At 33.1% G+C, this 21574-nt stretch overlaps 1 protein-coding gene across 1 annotated transcript; it reads right to left on the minus strand.

Annotated features, from left to right (window-relative positions):
* Positions 1 to 7507, minus strand: LOC126725607 (pleiotropic drug resistance protein 1-like). Its single transcript, XM_050430409.1, has 24 exons — positions 6928 to 7507; positions 6686 to 6806; positions 6500 to 6588; positions 6317 to 6401; positions 6037 to 6196; positions 5849 to 5925; positions 5492 to 5545; positions 5309 to 5399; positions 4923 to 5224; positions 4537 to 4818; positions 4115 to 4431; positions 3865 to 4025; positions 3660 to 3763; positions 3424 to 3574; positions 3221 to 3343; positions 2988 to 3130; positions 2543 to 2875; positions 1909 to 2199; positions 1736 to 1819; positions 1502 to 1635; positions 1123 to 1350; positions 867 to 1038; positions 513 to 767; positions 1 to 397 (listed from the first exon to the last, which is right to left on the minus strand). The coding sequence occupies exons 1-24, from the start codon at positions 7251 to 7253 to the stop codon at positions 134 to 136; spliced, it is 4347 nt and encodes a 1448-aa protein (XP_050286366.1). The 5' UTR covers positions 7254 to 7507; the 3' UTR covers positions 1 to 133.
* Between the last annotated feature and the right edge of the window lie 14067 nt (positions 7508 to 21574).

Raw genomic sequence — 21574 nt, forward strand, 5'->3', positions numbered from 1 at the left:
AATTAAAAAAATTGTAATAATAATAATCAAGTGCTTCAAGGTACATTTTGTTGGTGTAAGAGACAAATCATCTTAGACTTGTTGGATAGAATTAATCCTAAAGCATACTATACAAAATAATCAAAACAAATTTCTATCGCCTTTGGAAATTGAACACCTTGATGGAAACTGCAAAGATGAATGCAAAGAGTACTGCAATCCCAGCAACAACAACTGCAACAACTCCTACAAAATCATGCTTGTATCCAAAATAGCTTTTAACAAACTCTTTCACTGATTCTTCATTGCCGTCAGTCATAAATTCCTCTATATCTCCAAATTGCGAAACAACCAATCCATACAAAGTCCAAGCTATTGGACATGCCCAGTAGTACCATCTCCACCATACAGGAATCCTCTGTTGATTTCCAAGTAGATAAATGAAAGGAAAAGGAAAAAAGAAAGAGAGTTAGTAATTGTAAGATATATTTGTAAGCATGAAAACCTGCACATCAAAAGTGGAAAAAACTTACAGGTCGTGGGATTATGAATCCTGAAAATAGATTCCATATTGCATAAAATGCGGATGCTATTATGGAAGCAATATGGTGGTTTGGCGTCACGGCCACAGTCATCATGCCGTAGAAGGTAAAGTACAGCAATGTGAAGTACATGAAAAATAGATACCAAAAGAATTTGGCAACAGTCCATTCAAACCCAATCATTGCATAAACTATGATGCCATAAGACACAGCTTGTGCAAAAACATATGGGAGCTCAATTGTAACCTGTGAGAAAAGACATAAGTTGCATTAACATACACAGTTATTGTATACTAATACAGTGAAACTATATAGGTTAAGCTTGCAAGATGTGACCCTAGATACCTGTGCAAATGCATATGGCAATGCTGAATACATTCCAGCAGCTCTTTCTCTATAGAAGACAGTTCGTTCAATTGCCACTACAGGCTGCACTGATGAAGAATTTTGGACACCGAGGAAGATAACAGCAGCATACATGGAACCCATTGCATTCAATAAATCTTGTTGCCTCTGGCTGCAATTTGAAAATGGCATTAAAATGTAGCAGTAAACCATTGGATTGTTCAAAATTTCTCAAAGTTTCGTAGCAGTAACTTACGTCTTGGAACCAAGGTCCCAGAACATTGTCCCAAATATCAAGGCTATGAAAACTGTGAACAGAAATCTCACGGCAGTGTATGGTGGGTTGCGCCAATAGGACCAGTGTTGCTTCCACAAGCAAGCCATGCATTGAGTGAAAAATGACTGTGCATACTGGGTTGGGAAATAGAGTTCTTTTTTATCAGGAGCAGGCTTGCTCAACTCTTGAATCAATGCCTTGTTCCTCCTAATGGATATGCCACATAGTTAGTAGGAGTTTAGCCTTATATTCAAAGATCATGAGTCATGACTACAAAAAAAGAACTTATATATACATTTCCCCGATGGTAGAATTGTGTTTCAGTCTTTTAAAGCATTTAAAATAACATTGAACATACCTGTACAGCTCTGAGTTTTTGTACACATTAGTAAAATCAACACCCAAAGTCATTTCCTCTGCTGAAGATGAAACTTCCAACATCCAAGTTGCTGGATTGTAACCATCTTTAATTTTTCTGACTCCTTCAATGCTCTAAAAGTGAAGGAAAGGTATATGCATTAGGAAATATACAACATAGATAAAGATTTATGGTTGTTGGATGTTTGTAGTTCTGATCTTCAAAGAATCCTACCTCAAAATACTTTATAAGATGGCATGAGTGGTGTCCCAATGGCCCAACGTATATCTCTTTTCCTCCACGTTTCATTAGGAAAAGCTGCAAATACATGTTACATGTGTCATACTCAAATCTAGAAGGAAACCAACACATTTGCACCTAATCTGTTGCTAGTTAATAGTCCTTACCTCATCAAAAGCTTCGAATATGTCAATGCTTGGCTGATGAATGGTGCACACAACTGTTCTTCCTGTGTCCACTGTGTTCCTAACTGTTCTCATGACAATTGCAGCAGCTCTTGCATCTAGACCTGAAGTTGGCTCATCCATGAATATTATGGAGGGGTTTGCCACAAGCTCAACCGCGATAGTGAGCCTCTTGCGCTGCTCAGTAGAGAGACCATTCACCCCAGGCAACCCAACTAGTGCATTCCTCAATGGGTTTAGCTCCACAAGCTCCATGACTTCCTCAATGAACATCTGCAACCGTTTGTTAGAACCATGAATCAGGATTTCTGGTAGTGATATAATAGTCAAGATCTTTATTGTAAACTCAAACATCTTCATTATGGAATCATGCTTGACAATTAACAATAGAATCCGATTTATTGAGCTTAATCTTGCTCATATTGTCTTAAGTCTGCAACCATACCAAGAGAAAACAAGCTCATATATTTCAATATTCAATTGAGCTAAATTTAAGCACTTTCCAGAGTCAAGAATGAGCACAAGCTAAAGTTCCATACTATCGATTGCACTAAAAAAGGTAGGAAGAAATGCAAACAGAAAAACCATGAAGCAGAATGGCCTTTTAGATACCAACCTTTCTGGTTTCTGAATCAACTTCAGAGGATAAGCGGAGCCATGCTGAGTAAAGCAAGGACTCATACACAGTAACATGAGGAGAATGAATGTCATTTTGCTCACAGTACCCAGAAATTCGAGCAAATGTTTCTTGGTTCTTTGGGAACCCTGATATTGTGATGTTCCCTTCAATATATCCGCCAGTTTTCCTACCAGCTAGCACATCCATCAGAGTTGTTTTACCAGCACCACTAACACCCATCAAAGCTGTGAGAACACCTGGCCTAAAAGCACCACTCACACCATTCAAAAGCACCAATTTATCCTCGATAACACCCTGGCTCTTCATTTCCTGCATGTCCAATCGAAACAGTCAGGTCTCAAGTTTCTACTTTGGGTACAATATTAATTTCCAAGCCACTACAAGAAACTCTTCACTTTAAGATATTTATGACTTGAGTTACCTGTGGCATGTCAACAGAATATATAATATCATCAAATGTGATAGAATGTTGATCAAATGGAAGAACCATTCCTCTTTTCCCATTACGACTGGCCTCAATTTCAGCTCCTGACCTTGCAGATGAGCTACTTCTCCTCCTACTCCCTGCACGTCCATTAACTTTAGTTGGAAACTAAAAGCAAATAAAACTATGATACTCACAGGATACAATACACAATATTTGCAACATATTACCTATGTTGGAATGGTGACTTGAGCTGTTTCCTCCTAGTGTTGACTGTATGCCTTCTCCTCTCCTCTGCCCTTGTTCATTGCTTTCTGGTTCATCTGATTTTACAGTCTGTGCCTTTCCAAATGCTGCACAACAAATGGTACATCATTAACAAAAAAGCTCCTAAATTTATACAACATATAGCGGAAAAGGTGGAGATACCCACGGTTAAGATAAGCAAGAGCCAGCGTGAAAATGATGTTGAAAACTAGTAAGAATCCAACCAGTGCTCCTGCGCCAATCCAATACCAATATGCTTGTGTGACGAATCCACGAGACTTAAGAACTGAAATTCCCAGTTCTTCCGTTGTGCTACCCTATATTATTACAATTTAATCAAGCATTAGCTTGTTATTAACAGCAAGACAGCATAAATGTTCAAATGCATGGTCAAGAAGTTACATTTCTCCAGTTTTCCCCCAGGAACTCATTCACCACTATTGCATTCTGCCCGTACATCAAAGGCGATATCCAGTAACCCCATATCCACCATTTCTTTATATCATCTGTAGAAGTAAGTCAACAGATGAAAAGGCAATTCTTAAAGGTATAGTGTAACAAATTGAAAAAAGGTTTAAATAAATTTCTCAGTTTAGTATATTGTTACCTTTGGAAAGTATAAAGCCACCTAAGGCAAAAAGTAAGAGCAACGCAAAGGACCCAAAAGTGTTGGCAACAATCATGTTTCTACCCATTGCTCCAATAGCTCGGAATAATGCAGAAGCCATTTGGCTTACAAGTAAGAGCAGAAGGTATTGTTTAAACAACCTGCAATATGTACATTTGAACATGTTGATTAGAATATAACACACAAGCTAAACCAATATCTAAATGAGCCGCAATATCATTATAATTACCTTCCGGGATTTGGATCAAATCCAATGACATAATAGGTCATAAATACCCAAACTCCAACTTCTAAAAATGTTACTGGAATCTTGAGGATCCATGTTGGAAGAGCATATACCCAAGAAGGATAGAAGAGGAGATCCCTTTGCTTGTAAAAGACAGGAAGCTTTACAATCGTCATAGAAAGCTCTGCCATTCCATTAAACATAATCATAATCACAGTGAAGAACAAAGCACCCGTATAAATTGATCCATCGGTTACTGATTCACGTGGCATCTTTGTCCGTAGGAAAAGTGTCATTGCAATCAGTGCCATTATAAAAAGCTAAAAGTACAAAAACAACAACAAACAAACAAACAAAAAGATCAAAATCGAAACCCTGCTAAATTCAAATTAAAGAAAGAGTCAAAAATTAAGTTTTAAACCCACTTGTGTAAGCTTGAAGATATAAACAAATGAATTCCTCTTCATCAGCAAGTATTCTCTTGAGAAATTAGCTTTTAACAGCTCCTTCTTGTTAACACCATACTTGTTGGTTGTCAAAGCAGCCGGGTGGCTTTTACTCTTGTCATATGGAACTGAAAGTTCATCTCCTATACTCATGCCAACATGGAATGATTGGAATGCCTCAGCAAATTCCTGAACTGTAACAAAACTGTAAGGCTCATCTTTGTGTGCCCAGTACTGCTCCTGATCTTTCCTTGATGTCACCTGTCATAATCGCAGATAATACATATGAGAACTCCACATGTAAGGCTCATCCTTAAGTTTTTTATTAGCATGGATGAGATAAAAAAGAATATATTTACACTAACCTCTTGCAAGAAATCAGCCACGCCTTTTCTGTCCGGACATTTAAAACCCATGGATTCAAAAAAGTCAAGAACTAGCTCACGGGGACCCTGGTACACAATGTAGCCATCAGAGAGGAGAATAATGTCATCAAAAAGATTATATGTCTCTGGTGCTGGCTGCAGTAGAGAGATGACTGCTGTTCCATCAAGAATGTGAACATATTGCTTGAGTGAATTCACAATTTGGAAAGTTGTTGAACTGTCCAATCCAGTTGATATTTCATCCATAAACAATGCCTTTGCTGGTCCAACCAACATCTCCCCTATAATTTGATTCAATATAGATTAGCATACATCCAATTTCATATCAACTAAACTGAATTCTATTTGCTATTGATTCCATATACCTGTTGTAACACGCTTCCTTTGTCCACCAGAAATACCCCTTATCATTTCATCTCCAACCATGGTATCAGCACACACATCTAAACCCAAAACCTGTATATTTGAAGCAAATTAAAGAAACTAAAGTATATTATGTTTACTGTGTCTTAATAGTCGAAAGCCTATGCCAAAACCGGCAATGTTACCTTTAATGTATAATCTGTCACCACTGTTGCCTCTTGGCCTTCAGTTGTGGCAGCCTGATATATCAGAAGCCAATAAACAAAAGAAAGCCACCATCACTCCCTTGAATAGGTTATGCTACGAATAAAATTAAAGATGCTACTCAATTCAAAATTGAGCATAAATAAACAACCATAATATGAACTATGGCAAAGATTACAGTTGCGACCATTATTATTTTTGGAATCTCAATTATTAAATGAGGTCCAGATACAGTTTCCTCATAAGGGAAAAAGTAATATTATAAATCTTTCGATCTAAGTGAAATACTAGAGATCAGCTAAAGATATAAATTATTGGTCAATAGCATTCTGCCACACCTTCATGTAGATATCAATATCTGGATCTGGCTTGATATTTGCTTCTATTTCTCTTCTGGACAACTCTGCTAGCATATCTGCAGATTTCCAAAACAACAGTCATTCTTCCTAATATTACATAATACTCGTGTCAGTTCATCTAGAAATTTATATTGACGGAAATCTATAAAATAACTAAATCAACTGACCATAGCGTGACCCAACCCCTTGGCACCTTGCAGAGAAGCCCAGGGTTTCTCTTACAGTCATTTCTCCAATATGGAGATCATATTGACTGATATAGGCAGCTGTTCTCTGGGGTACAAACTCATTCATGCCATGGCCATTGTAAGTCACCCTCCCGGACAACTGAAGAATTTCAATTTTTTTGTTTTTTTTGTTTTAATCAGAGATGATACTAAAGATTTAAATAGATTAAAGAATTGTGAATTCAAGGACGAGTTGAAGCTGAAGTCAAATTATTTTCACCTTTAGATCGGGGTCAAGCTTTCCGGCCAAAGCCAACAAGAGTGTCGTCTTACCAGAACTGGGCGGACCCAATAGCAATGTCATTCTGCAAAATAGATTTGCAGAAAATGAAAATGGATTCCCAGAAACTAATTGTAAACATTCAGAGTCCAATGCATATTATAGCTGAGGTTGATTTCTCACCTTCTAGGCTTGATGATTCCACTAACATCTTTTAGGATAGACAAGTGTTTCTTTTTACTTGGAAGAATATGGAGAGAATTTAAAAAACCCTGTGCACAATGAAAAGTAAATTCATTAACAACTTAACAGAAACACTTCAAAAGCAAAATTGTGTTACTGACTAGTACATATTTTGCTGCTGGTTACCTCTACAATATTGACACTGAAGTTAAAGAATGTAGGCAAAGCTCTGCCGCCCACATGTGCTTCTGCCTCAACATTTACGTGCTCAAATCGTACTTCAATAGTTGGAAGATCAATTCCAACTCTAAGAAAATTCCAAGAAACCAGAGAAATTAAAATCCATTACAGTACAAACCAAACTATATATATATATATATATATATGAAAATTTTGAAGCATAAATAATAAATTGGCAGAACTCTTACCTATCTATCCGTTTCCTGACCTTCATCAAGAACTTCTCATTGTCCTCTTCAGCTACTTTCACCAACCTCTCAAGCAATTGCTTCCTTTGTTCAAATCCAAGACTTTCTATATTGATTTCATTAGCCTCACCTTTTGAGGTAGTTAATATACCTTTTCTTAGACGATCAAACGTAGGAAGCTTTTCAAGGGCAGCCCATTTGAGAGCTTCTTCATCGTCTTCTTCATGTGAAGACCTGTTGAAAACTTCCACAGAGTTGTTCCTCCATAGGGAAGAACTATTCGCTCTTAAACTACTACTAGCCTTGTAAATGTCACCTCCTTCCATTACAACCAACAGCTAAAACCCACCAAGTCCCCCCAGAAATATATATATATTTCTTCAGAATTCAAAACGTTCAAACTTTATGGCAAAAACAAAAGACTGGTCCTGCTGCAATAACTGCAAAAGCCCACCAAAACCCAGAAAGAGTTTTTGTTTTCTCAATATAGAAGTGAATTAAACAAAAAACAGATGATCAAATTAACTCTCTATGCTTTTTTTGTCTGTATGTTGGTTTGGAACTTGTCCCAACAATGAATATGAAGCAACATTATTGGTGACATATATATAGAGTGAGGACATGGAAGTGTGTAAGTTTCTTAGAGACGGCTTTTGTTGAAGTGCATTCACATTACAATATGCTAGGATGCTTCGTACGTACGTGACGCGGGAACTCATATGTTCAAAGGTAAATATTCAATTCAAGCGACACCTTTGATCAATGGACTTGAAAATTAAGATGCCACGTATTTTGACAACGTTTTTCTTGTGTACCAAATCAAAGATTTGTTAGCAATTTGATTATTAGTATTACACTAATTATTAGTATCACACTAATTCACTATTACTTATACGTTGAAAAGGTAGAAATTAAATTTCAATGTCACTTTGGTCCTTCGACCTTTTTTTATTTTATTTTTTTTTATTTTTTTTTTTGAGAATGCTTTGGTCCTTTGACTTGAAAAATAGATGCCAATTCTTTTTACATAATTTTTCGTCAACTCTTAATATATTCACAACTTGTTTCTAGAACATAAAGATGGATGAGACTGCACCATATATTGGGGTAGACAATTTCAAAACTTATGTATTGCTGACAGGCTGCAGCATATAATGGGAGTTACTATATTCCAGCATTACATCTCTGCATTGCTCAGCAGTTTTCTTTATTTCTTTCTTTATTTTTTATGGGAGAAGAAAGTAATGAACTAAGCAGTGATATCATCACATACGAAATAGAGAGTACCGGCCAGTTGATTAATTTACCAATTTTGACTTCAGGCTTAGGCTAAGGAAACGTAGAATTTAAAAATAATAAAGAGGAGACTCTTAGTGTTTATTACATCTGTTTGAGCAAAACTTATTCTTGATTACTATAATTCTGTCCAAGTATCTAACTTGTGGGAAACTATTGTATATTCCTGGAGTATCATAAATATGTACTCCCTCCTCTCACATAAATGGTGAATTCCATTAATTAAATTCATGGTAGAACCCATCATTTATATGAGATGAGGGAGTACACATTTATGGTACTCCGGGAGTACCTAATAATTTTCTTAACTTGTGTTCCAAGAACTTAGTTGCGATAGTGATGTACTGTTGGGTTACCAATAATAGTGATGTTCTATATTTTAGAAAAAAGTTACGTATTGTGTTTTCTTTGTTGACCTGGACCTTCTAGAACAAAAGTATAGTTGAGCATCATTAATATATTATAAATAATATAAATAAAGATGCGAGTCTTGTAAATCATAAGGTCAATGAAAATTTAATTAAATGGTCACAAAGTAATATTTATTTATTAAAAGAATAAATGGTTTCCGTATTTTTTTGCAATTGTCAGCTGGGCTTCTAGATAAAAAGGATAGTTGAATATCATGGTCAAGGTTCACATCATTGTCAAGCAAACATGAGGGGGAAATGACCAAAGAGAAAGTTGGATTTTTTTTTTCCCCTTTTATTTCTATTATTATTATTATTTTTCTGAATAAGAAAGTTGAGGTCTGGAATTCGAAGATTCATAGATCCTAATTTTCCTCCGTATCCAATGCCGTGTACTCCAAAAATTAATTTTGAGACTTTTTCTGCCAAATTAAAAGAAAGCAGTTGGTAGTTTCACAAAATTGAGTTGGATCACTTTTTCGTAATAATGGGTCGTGGACTCATGATAGTGAAAGCTCTTTTGTTTCAATTATCAATGAAAGAAGGCACGCTAATCTAATTGCCTCTACTAGGGCCGTACTACTACTTTTGGCAAACCCATGTCTCTTAATTGAATAGTTCTTGCAATTTATGATTGGTCTTTTGAGAAAAATGCAATATACAACTCGGAAAATGTTAGATTTACAAAATATTTTACAATATTTTTTACAAAATATTGATGTGGTGAGTAATTATTAGTAAATAAAAAAATAATATTAGTAGTGGATTCAGATGAGAATTACTAAGAATTGACTACATCAATAATTTGTAAAAATATTATAAAATAATTTATAATTATAATACATTGAATTAAATTAGGTTTATAATTCTTGTGCTCAATTGATTGGTATTTCTTGATGTCTCCAATATGATTTAAATGATTAAATCTCTCCACTTCAACTATCAAATTATCCACACAAAAAAAAAAAAAAAAAAAAAAAAAAAAAAAAAAAAAAAACTAGTATATTCTTTAAATAGCCAACAACCTTGTATCTCAACTGATTGACAACTTTTTGTATCTTAACTGGTTGGCATCTTCTGATGCCTCCAACAAATACTAGGGTTCAAATCTTCATTTCTTGTTATAACTATCAAAGTATCCAAAAAAACAAACTTTGATTAAAATTAAATATGGAAGGTGAAAGACCTAACTCCCTAGGTATATTTAGACCCCAATTACCAATTTTTAGGCTAAACCATTTTTAACTTAATCTAACAATTAATGCCAAATATAAGTGATTAACCAAATTCCATTGTATGCATATTCAAATAGCAATAACTAAATATAAATGAATATAAAGTGCAAAATAAATACAAGAAAACAAGAGAATGTGTTTTCAAAAAGGAAATTGAAGCCTCCAACAAAAAACCTTTATATGGCATCACCGCCGAATCTTCACTGCTGAATTGTTACAATACAATATTGAATAAAAACCCTTCAAGCCTAAACATCCTCTAGTATTAGAGCTCTATAAGCTCCAACTACCAATTTACTTCTTGGAGTCATTTCTTCACCTATTATCAAAGTCCATGTGTTGAGCAACCAATGGTAATGTAGGAGACTAACTCTTAAAAAAGAGTGTATCGGTACCTCTTTTTGGGGTTTTGTGGAGCCGCCATTTATTATTAAGTTACAAAAATAAGAAAACTATAAAATACAGAAAACATGAATAATATTATTGATTTGAACTCTTAGATTTGAATGGAAGAAATAGTACATGGCTTTGGTCCTAATTTATAATCTAGTAAAAAGATTACAAAACTTTGTTTACTAATTACAATCTGTCAACAATAAAGACTATTCTACAAACCTAAGATCTAGATTCGGGGGCTAGGTTGTTGGGAAATTAAGACCCTGGTTGATAGAATTAATAAGTTTTAAATGCAAGTTGTTGATTAGATTTATTATAAATAAACCTTGTTAAAAAAAACTGACATCAATATCATGTCAAAATTATGCATAGCGGAAAATTAAATAAGACAAAATATGATGACCCATGAAAACAATGAAACAAACTAGTTTCACAGTAAAAAACTTAGTGGTAAACCTTCTCGGAAAGCAATCAACTATAGTAAAGAGAAGTTTCAGATCTATTACAAAATCTTTGTCCCTAGACTCTACATTTCCTATAGATGAACTTACAACAAAAACCTTCTACCGTTTTAGAACCTCTGAACTCTTCAATATATGAACGCCACCCTTTTTGCACGGATCCCAGTACATGACTAACCAATGATGCACAGCTCCCAGTTCATGACTAACACACCAACTTGAAGAAGATTGTTGGTTGCAAAGTTCTTCACTTCATCAACAATGAAGATCAAGAAGCACTTGGTTACAAAACCCTAAGTCACAAAGATGCAGTAGCTTCTTTCAGAGATAATAAAGTATCGGTCACCTTTTGCATATGTTCTCCTTATATTCTCTTATGTGACGGCCTCTAAAATAAACCTTATATATGTTTAGGGTTATGAGAAAAGAAACCTTACACAAATACATAAGCATGGGCTGAAAATCAGATCTGAAAATCTGAATTTCCGTAACCTCGATAGATAGTATCTATCGAGCCTCATTAAACCTCGATAGATAGTTATCTGTCGAGTAGCTATCGTGCTATCTATCCAGCTTTAGTGAACAGCTTTTCTTCACTTGTTTCTTGGTCCAATCTCCATGGCTTTAATACTAGACTAGAACAACATGTTTCTTAAAGTAATAAACACATCCTAGATCTACCCAAATACAAGTAAAGTGCGTTTTGTCAAAAGATTAGCCAATTACATAAAATATGTCCTTAACATAAGTTAAAGGATAGGAAGGGGTTAGACACCTATCCTGCTCAAACAAAGTTCGGTCTTCTAGACTCTAAACAATCAAGTACCCATATGAAGGAAAAAAAAAAAAAAAAAAAACATGTTAATTTTCCTAGATCTAGTGTTAAAATTCTATTATGAAATCTTAGATTTGCAACCATATTTTATGCAAACAAAAAGTTTAATGAGGTTCACGATTAGAAAATTAAGATCTAATTTTTATGATGAAAGTTGTGAATTTTAAATAAAAAAATACAGATCTAGTTTTATGATATAAAACAAAATGAGTTTTTCAATAAAAATACATATCGTTTCTAAAAAAAAAAATACAGATATGTTTTTTAGAGATGAAAAAGAAGAGGTTTTATAATAAAATTCAAATCTATTTTTTAGAGATGAAAAGAAGAGATTTTATAATAAAATTCAGATTTTTTTTTTTTTTTTTTTTTTTTTTTTTTTTTAGAGATGAAAAAGATGTATTTATGAATCAAATTTCAGATCTGGTTTTGAGAGACGTACAAAAGATATATTTATGCAAAGAATTTCAGATTTGTTTTTAGATAGAAAATTAGAGAAGTTTTTATACAAAATAATTTTAGATCTATTTTTGTAGAGATGAAAATAAGAGAAATGTTTATACAAAATAATTTCAGATCTATTTTTGTAGAGATATGAAAAGATGTTTTTATGCATGAAATTTCTTGCAAATCTACAATTTCAAATAATGATATAACCTTAGATCTATACATGTGAATCAACAACAAACAAAATCCTAGGCCTATAATATGAACTAAGATTTGGAAAGTAAAGCATGCAATGAATAAACCGTAGACATGATTACGTAAAGAATGGCATAAAGAAACACATGGTATACAAAACTTTAAACAATACATGCATGAATTAATCTTACAGAAGGGAATTGCTTTAGAAATCAGAGAGAATGAGTCTCTTTGAGATCTAATGAATTGTTGCGTAACAAACCCCCCCCCCCCCCCCCCCCCCCACCCCACCCCCAAAAAAAAAAAAAAAAAAAACTTCCAAAGTTTCTTTAATGTTAAGGGGAAGAGGAGTGCTGAATTTTGGGTGGTCTCCTCTTTTATAGAGGTGGTATCTCCTTAAAAAATAAGCTAAAGTTGTTTTGAAAATCAACAAACACGAGTTCGGTCAGGTTTATCCCAAAAATTTTGCATTTGATGAGTTTTAAACTGAAAAAAAGAACCTGGACACATTTTGTAATCTGTGCCAATTGACACTATTGAATTGTCGATTGGCACTCCTAATAGACTTCCAATTTCCTTTTTCTAACACATTTTGGACACTTTTTAGCATTTTTCTGGGTTGGGAATTGTATTTAGACTTGTCCTAGACATATATTCCTAATAAAACTCATCTTAACCTGATAATTAGACCCCCAAAATAATTATTTTAGAGATAATTACCCTAAAAACCGAATTATTAGTCCAAATTTAATATTATCAACTTATTTCTTTTATTCCCATGCAACCACTCCCATTTTAATAAATATTCCACCAATCAATAAAATTCATTAAATTAATATTAATAGTTAACTAATTAAAATTAATTTCAATTATTAACGTGTCATAGGTTTCACCCAAATGAATGTAGGTAGACCATTAAAATTTGATCTTTTGATAACTTTCGATTTGACCGCCCGATTTAGAAACCAAACACATTGTTGTGATTATTAGAATCTCAACGATCACAACAATGTGTTATCCAAGTTTAAATTATGGGAATGAAACCGAGTGTCTACAAGAAAGTCACCAAGAAATCTTGGAATTGTGGTATTGCTGCTCCAATGGTTTCGTACACCAATCATTCAAGGTATATCACTCGAAGGTAATATAGAATGCTTGAGAAATCTCCTCTCAGGATATGAACATGGTGAAAGGGAAGGGGAAGGGAAAATATATGGATTCTCACAAGGAATGACTAGTTTTCACTCTCAAAGCTCTCTCACAATCCCCAATCTACTCTCCTAGGGTTTTCGCAGGTTGTTCCTCCAAATTGGAATAGGTTGGATTTGGTACAATATTAGCTAGCTTAAGACAAGAATAAGGTATTAGAATTTCTTCTTGGAGTAAGTTACAAGTTTTAAACTCCTTGATGGAAGGAGGGTTCTGAAACAAACTTTAATTTAAGAGGGTCCCTAGTCAAGTCTATATATATAGTTTATCTCCATCAAAAGGAAATATATTAGGTAAAGGCCATAGAATAGAAAAACCTTTTATAGATACATTATTATATAGTAAGTCTTCTTTTTCCTATACCCTTAGACAATTATAGCTAAAGGTATGTTATTTATTTTCTGCATTTATTTTCCTCTACAACTCAAAATTTATCTTACATTTGGCATCAATCTGAAATCCAGATGAATATTATCTATTAGAACTAGATAGGTTCAATGGTAGTTAATATACCTTTTCTTAGGCGATCAAACGTAGGAAGCTGTTCAAGGGCAGCCCATTTGAGAGCTTCTTCATCGTCTTCTTCACGTAAAGACCTGTTCAAAGCTTCCACAGAGTTGTTCCTCCGTAGGGAAGAACTATTCACTCTTAAACTACTACTAGCCTTGTAAATGTCACCCCCTTCCATTACAAACAACAGCTAAAACCCACCAAGTTCCCCCAGAAATATGTATATTTCATCAGAATTCAATTCAATATGTGTAAATGATCAGACTTTATGGCTAAAACCAAAATCTGGTCCTGCGGCAATAGCTGCAAAAGCCCATCAAAACCCAGAAAGAATTTTTGTTTTCTCAATATAGAAGTGAATTAAACAAAAAACAGATGATCAAACTCTCTATGCTTTTTTTCTCTGTATGTTGGTTTGGATCTTGTCCCAACAATGAATATGAAGCAACATTATTGTTGACATATATATAGAGTGAGGACATGGGAAGTGTGCAAGTTTCTTAGAGGCGGTTTTTATTGAAGAGCATTCACATCACAATATCCTATGATGCTTCGTACGTACGTGGCGCAGGAACTCATATGTTGAAAGGTAAATATTCAATTCAGGTGCCACCTTTGGTCCATGGACTTGAAAATTAAGATGCCACTTATTTTGACAACGTTTTTCTTAAACTCCAAATATATTCATTCTTGTGTACCAAACCAAAGATTTGTTAGCAATTTAATTATTAGTATTACACTAATTAACACACAAATCTTGGATATTGGTTTTTTTTTTTCCTTACAAAACTCAACTTATATGTTGAAAAGGTAGAAATTCAATTTCAATGTCACCTTGGTCCTTTGACTTGAAAAAAAAATGCCAATTATTCTTTTTATATAATTTAACGTAAACTCTAAACATATTCAGAGCATCAGCATCAAAGAATGTTATCCTATTTTATTTTACCATCTCAAAAAGTCACTTTATTACTTATACCATACCATACCATTTTACAATACCTCCCACATCCCAAAACTCTATTTTTATTAAAATATTATTTTTTAATCTTTCTTTATTATTTTTTTCTAACCGTAACTTTTGGTTTTCCTGGGCTTTTCCAAACCCATCACCACACACACACACACACACACACACACAAACCATCAAATCTTAAACAGAGCCACACACACACAATCCAAAGAATGTTGTCCTATTCTATTTTACCATCTCAAAAATCCACTTTATTACTTATACCATACCATTTTACAATACCTTCCACATCCCAAAACTCTATTTTTATTAAAATATTATTTTTTAATCTTTCTTTATTATTTTTTTCTAACCGTAACTTTTGGTTTTCCTGGGCTTTTCCAAACCCATCACCACACACACACACACACACACACACACAAACACAAACCATCAAACCTTAAACAGAGCCACACACACACAATCCAAAGAATGCTGTCCTATTCTATTTTACCATCTCAAAAATCCACTTTATTACTTATACCATACCATTTTACAATACCTTCCACATCCCAAAACTCTATTTTTATTAAAATATTATTTTTTAATCTTTCTTTATTATTTGTTTCTAACCGTAACTTTTGGTTTTCCTGGGCTTTTCCAAACCCATCACCACACACACACAAACACAAACACAAACACAAACCATCAAACCTTAAACAGAGCCACACACACACAATCCAAATATCCGCTGGTGTTTCGTTCTCATTGTGATTAACTGATTTCGGCGACATGTACAAAGGAGTTCCTCTAAAATCCCACCTGAACAAAAATCCCATATTAAAAAAAAAAACAAAAAAAACCAGCGTCACAACAGAAACCCAGCAGCACCGGACTCGCCAATAGAAACCTAGCCTCACAATAAAAACCCAAAAACATTGACCTCGCTGTGACCCACTACGGCCATACCACAACCCACTTCAGCCCACTCCGATCTCCGATCTCCGTGACCCAAGCCGTGACCCACTTCAGCCATACCCACCACCCACTTCAGCCCACTCTGATCTCCATGACCCACGTTGTGACCCACTTCATCCATACCCACAACCCACTTCAACCCACTCCGATCTCCGATCTCCACAACCCATGCTGTGACCCGCGCCGTGACCCACTTCAGCCATGCCCACTCCGATCTCCGATCCCCGTGACCCACAACTCACCTCAGCCATACCCACAACCATAGAACCCGCCGTATCGCAACCCACCAGAGAAAATGAATCACTGTGAGATGTTGGGAGGTGGATGATGTTTGGGTCAGAAGAGAGGAGAGAGCAAATGAGAAAGAGAGAAAGAAGAGAGAGAGAGAAGAGAACAGAAATTATGGGACAGAGAGAAATGTCGGGAAAGTTGATTAAAATATATATATATATATATATATTTTACAATACTGTTATAGTACAATATATATATATTGTACTATAGCAGTATTGCAAAAAATTTTGCAATATTTGTGTTTAACATTCCCTGATGCAAAACACTTTGAGCCATAAAATGTCAAAAAGACCTTAGATATGGCATTAGCATTGAAATGCTAATGCTCACAACTTGTTTCTAGAACATAAAGATGGATGAGGCTGCACCATATATTGGGGTAGACAATTTCACAACTTATATATTGCTGACAGGCTGCAGCATATAATGGGAGTTACTATATTCCAGCATTATATCTCTGCATTGCTCAGCAGTTTTCTTTATTTATTTATTTATTATTTTTTTATTTTTTATGGGAGAAGAAAGTAATGAACTAAGCAGTGATATCATCACATGCGAAATAGAGAGTACCAGTTGATTAATTTACCAATTTTGACTTCAGGCTTAGGCTAAGGAAAGGTAGAATTTAAAAATAATAAAGAGGAGACCGTTATTGTTTATTACATCTGTTTTAGCTAAAATTATTGTTGATTACTATAATTCTATCCAGGTGTCTAACTTGTGTTCCAAGAACGTAGCTGCGATAGTGATGCACTGTTGGGTTACCGACAATACTGACGTACTATTCTTTCAAAAAAAGTTACGTATTGTGTTTTCTTTGTGGACCTGGACCTTATAGAGCAAAAGTATGGTTGAGCATCATTAATATATTATAAACTAGTCGGAAACCTGTGCAACGTATGAGAACTTACTTATTTATAATAGACTAAAATAATTTTATAAAATTTTAAATTGATTATGAAACTATACTATTGCATGAATTGCTCCTATCTTTTTGAGTTATAATTTGATGAATAAGCCAAATTTAGACATTGAAAAAAAAAAAACTAAAAAGTTCTGATGTTAAAACGTTCAAAAGGGGAAAAAAAATCAGAAAATTTACTGGCACTGCCTAGAAATTATTGAAACAAAACAAAATATATATGACTACCAAATAGAGAAATATAAGAGAAAGATAGGTTACCTTCAAGAGAATAATCCATAGTTATAACAGTTGAAATTTGCTAAACTGTTTCAAATATTGCGAAAAATTGAACCCAAAAATTTAGATGGTCAAACTTTCAAAAGACAATAAAATTAAAAATCAAAACATTCATAACCTACAAATTATAAAAAAAAAAAAAAAAAAAAAAAAAAAAAGAGGTCATTATTGCGAGACAATTTCAGTAAGAATGGAAAGCTTTTCTAAGTTTTTTTTATCCAGTTCTTCCTAATTGATGAAAAATTTGGTTCAAACATTGTCGAACACTTTGAAGGTGCAAATAATATAGGCTTCCAACATAATCTTTAATTAATAAACAAAGAAGCATAACACTATAAGAGAAAACATAAGATAACATATAGTGCGTATACCTTACTCCACAGCTGTGAGAAAATATCCACACAAAAGGAATTGAAAACTTGTACATATGTCTTCGTAAGGTAAAGCTTAAGGTTATATAATCTAAAATAATATAGAATATAACATCTTTGAACCACACAAAAAGTTAGCAAACTTACTACAATACTTGTAGTTATACTATATATTGTAAAGTACTATTCCATACAAAACAAAAGCAAAAAAGAACTAATTCACAAAAAAGAGAAAAAGTAATAGCAAGCGTATCAAAGAAATTGAAGCTTAGGGTTTTCTCTCTTAGTGGAGACGGACAGAAGAGATCGCTTTAGGGTTTTCAAAGATTTTGTCTTATATATATATATATATATATATATATATATAAGAGACTCCTGTTAGGACTCTCTCACTATTTAGTTTTAAAAATTAAAATTTTTTTAAATTAAAATGATGATGTGAAAAATTGTGAGAGTTTCAAAGGTTTCGGTTTTATATATATATATATATATAGATAAAGATGCGAGTCTTATAAATCATAAGGTCAATTAAAATTTAATTAAAGGGTCATATAGTAATATTTATTTATTAAAAGAATAAATGGTTTCCGTATTTTTTTGCAATTCTCAGCTGGGCTTCTAGATAAAAAGGATAGTTGAATATCATGGTCAAGGTTCACATTACTGTCAAGCAAACATGAGGGGGAAATGACCAAAGAGAAAGTTGGATTTTTTTTTTTTTTTTTTTTTTTTTTTTTTTTGAATTAGAAAGTTGAGGTCTGGAATTCAGAAATTGATAGATCCTAATTTTCCTCCATATCCAATGCCGTCTACTCCAAAAATTAATTTTGAGAGTTTTTCTGCCAAATTAAAATAAAGCAGTTGGTAGTTTTCCAAAATTGAGTTGGATCACTTTTTTGTAATAATGGGTCGTGGACTAATTGGGCATATGCAGCAAAAACCAACAAGTCGTGATTCATGATAGCGAAAGCTCCTTTGTTTCAATTATCAACGGAAAGAGGCACGCTAATCTCATTGCCTCTACTAGGGGCCGTACTTTTCGCAGACCCACGTGTCTTAATTGAATAGTTCTTGCAATTTATGATTTGTATTTTGAGAAGACTGCAATTTATAAATTGAAAAATGTTAGAGGTATAAATTATTTTATAATATTTTTTATAAAATATTGATATGGTAAATAGTTGTTAGTAAATAAAAAAATAATGTTAGTAGTGGGTTCAATTGAGAATCACTAAGAATTGACTATATCAACAATTTGCAAAAATCTTGTAAAATAGTGTATGGCTGTCGCACGACTCAACTTGACTTTAGTTGGCATCTAATGCATTGAATTAAATTAGGTTTATAATTCTTGTGCTCAATTGATTGGTATTTCTTGATGTCTCCAATATGATTTAAATGATTAAATCCCTCCACTTTCAACACTATCAAATTATCCACACAAAATAAATAAATAAAAAATAAAAACTAGTATATTCTTTAAATATCCAAGAGACTTGTATCTCAACCGATTGACAACTTCTTGTATCTTAATTGATTTGCGCCTTTTGGTGTCTCTAACAGATACTAGGGTTCAAATCTTCATTTCTTGTTGTAACTATCAAAGTATCAAAAAAATAAACTTTGATTAAAATTAAATATGGACGGTGAAAGACCTAACACCCTAGTATATTTATATCCCAACACCAATTTTTAGGCTAAACCATTTTTAACTTAATCTAACAATTAATGCCAAATATAAGTGATTAACCAAATTCCATTGCATGCATATTCAAATAGCAATAACTAAATATAAACGAATATAAAGTGCAAAATATATACAAGAAAACATGGGAATGTGTTTTCAAAGAGAAAACTAAATCCTCCAATGAAAAACCTTTATACGGCATCACTGCCGAATCTTCATTGGTGAATAGTTACAATACAAAATTGAATAAAAACCCTTCAAGCCTAAACATTCCCTAGTATTAGAACTCTATAAGCTCCAACTACCAACCAACTTCTCAAAGTCATTTCTTCACCTATTATCAAAGTCCATGTGTTGAGCAACCTATGGTAATGTAAGAGACTAACTCTCAAAAAAGAGTGTATCGGTACCTCTTTTTGGGGTTTTGTGGAGTCGCCACTTATTATTAAGTTACAAAAATAAGAAAACTATAAAAAACATAAAACATGAATAATACTAAGTTTTTATTGATTTGAACTCTGACACATGATCGGAAGAAATAGTACATGGCTTTGGTCCTAATTTACAATCTAGTAAAAAGATTACAAAACTTTGTTTACTAATTACAATCTATCAACAATAAAGACTATTCTACAAACCTAAGATCTAGATTCGGGGGCTAAGTTATAGGATGGGAAGGTGTAAGATACCCATTCTGCTCAAACAAAGTTCGATCTTTTAGACTATAAACAATCAAGTACCCATATGAAACAAATTAATGAGAAGCAAAAAAAAAAAGCCATGTTAATTTTCCTAGATCTAGGGTTAAAATTCTATTCTAAAATCTTAGATCTGCAACCTTATTTTATGCAAACAAAAAGTTTAATGAGTTTCACAACTAGAAAATTAAGATCTAATTTTTATGATGAAAGTTGTGAATTTTAAATAAAAAATACATATCTAGTTTTATGATATAAAACAAAATCAGTTTTTCAATAAAAATACAGATCGTTTCTCCAAAAAAAAAAAAAAAAATAGAGATATGTTTTTTAGAGATGAAAAAGAAGAGGTTTTATAATAAAATTGAAATCTATTTTTAGAGATGAAAAGAAGAGATTTTATAATAAAATTTAGATCTATTTTTTTTAGAGATGAAAAAGATGTATTTATGCAAGAAATTTCATATCTGTTTTTGAGAGATGTAAAAAAGATATATTTATGCAAAGAATTTCAGATTTGTTTTTAGATTGAAAATAAGAGAAGTTTTTATACAAAAGAATTTTAGATCTATTTTTGTAGAGATGAAAATAAGAGAAATGTTTATACAAAATAATTTCAGATCTATTTTTGTAGAGATATGAAAAGATGTTTTTATGCATGAAATTTCTTGCAAATCTACAATTTCAAATAATGATTTAACCTTAGATCTATACATGTGAATCAACAACAAACAAAATCCTAGGCCTATAATATGAACTAAGATTTGGAAAAGAAAGCATGCAATGAATAAACCGTAGACATGATTACGTAAAGAATGGCATAAAGAAACACATGGTATACAAAACTTTATGCAATACTAAACTATACATGCATGAATTAATCTTGCAGAAGGGAATTGCTTTAGAAATCAAAGAGTATGAATCTGTCTAAGATCTAACAAATTTTTGCTTAACAAAAAAGAAAATCCTTAAAAAAAAAAAAAAAAAAAATCTAGAGTTTCTCTAATGTTAAGGGGAAGAGGAGTGCTGAATTTTGGGTGGTCTCCTCTATTTATAGAGGTGGTATCTGCTTAAAAAATATGCTAAAGTTGTTCTAAAAATCTACAAACACGAGTTGGGTCAGGTTTATCTCAAAAAATTGGATTAGATGAGTTTTAAACTAAAAAAAAAGGAACTTGGATACGTTTTGGAATTTGTGCCAATTGACACTATTGAAGTGCCGATTGGCACTCCTAATAAAATCTTCTAATTTCCTATTTCTTACACGTTTTGGAATCTTTTTAGCATTTTTTTGAGTTGGGAATTGTATTTAGACTTGTCTTAGACTTATATTCCTAATAAAACTAATCTGAACTTGATAATTAAAATAATTATTTTAGAGATAATTACCCTAAAAACCTAATTATTAGTCCAAATTTAATATTATTAGCTTATTTCTTTTATTCCCATGCAACCACTCACATTTTAATAAA

Source organism: Quercus robur, chromosome 5 (assembly GCF_932294415.1).
Source record: "Quercus robur chromosome 5, dhQueRobu3.1, whole genome shotgun sequence".
NCBI lineage: Eukaryota > Viridiplantae > Streptophyta > Magnoliopsida > Fagales > Fagaceae > Quercus > Quercus robur.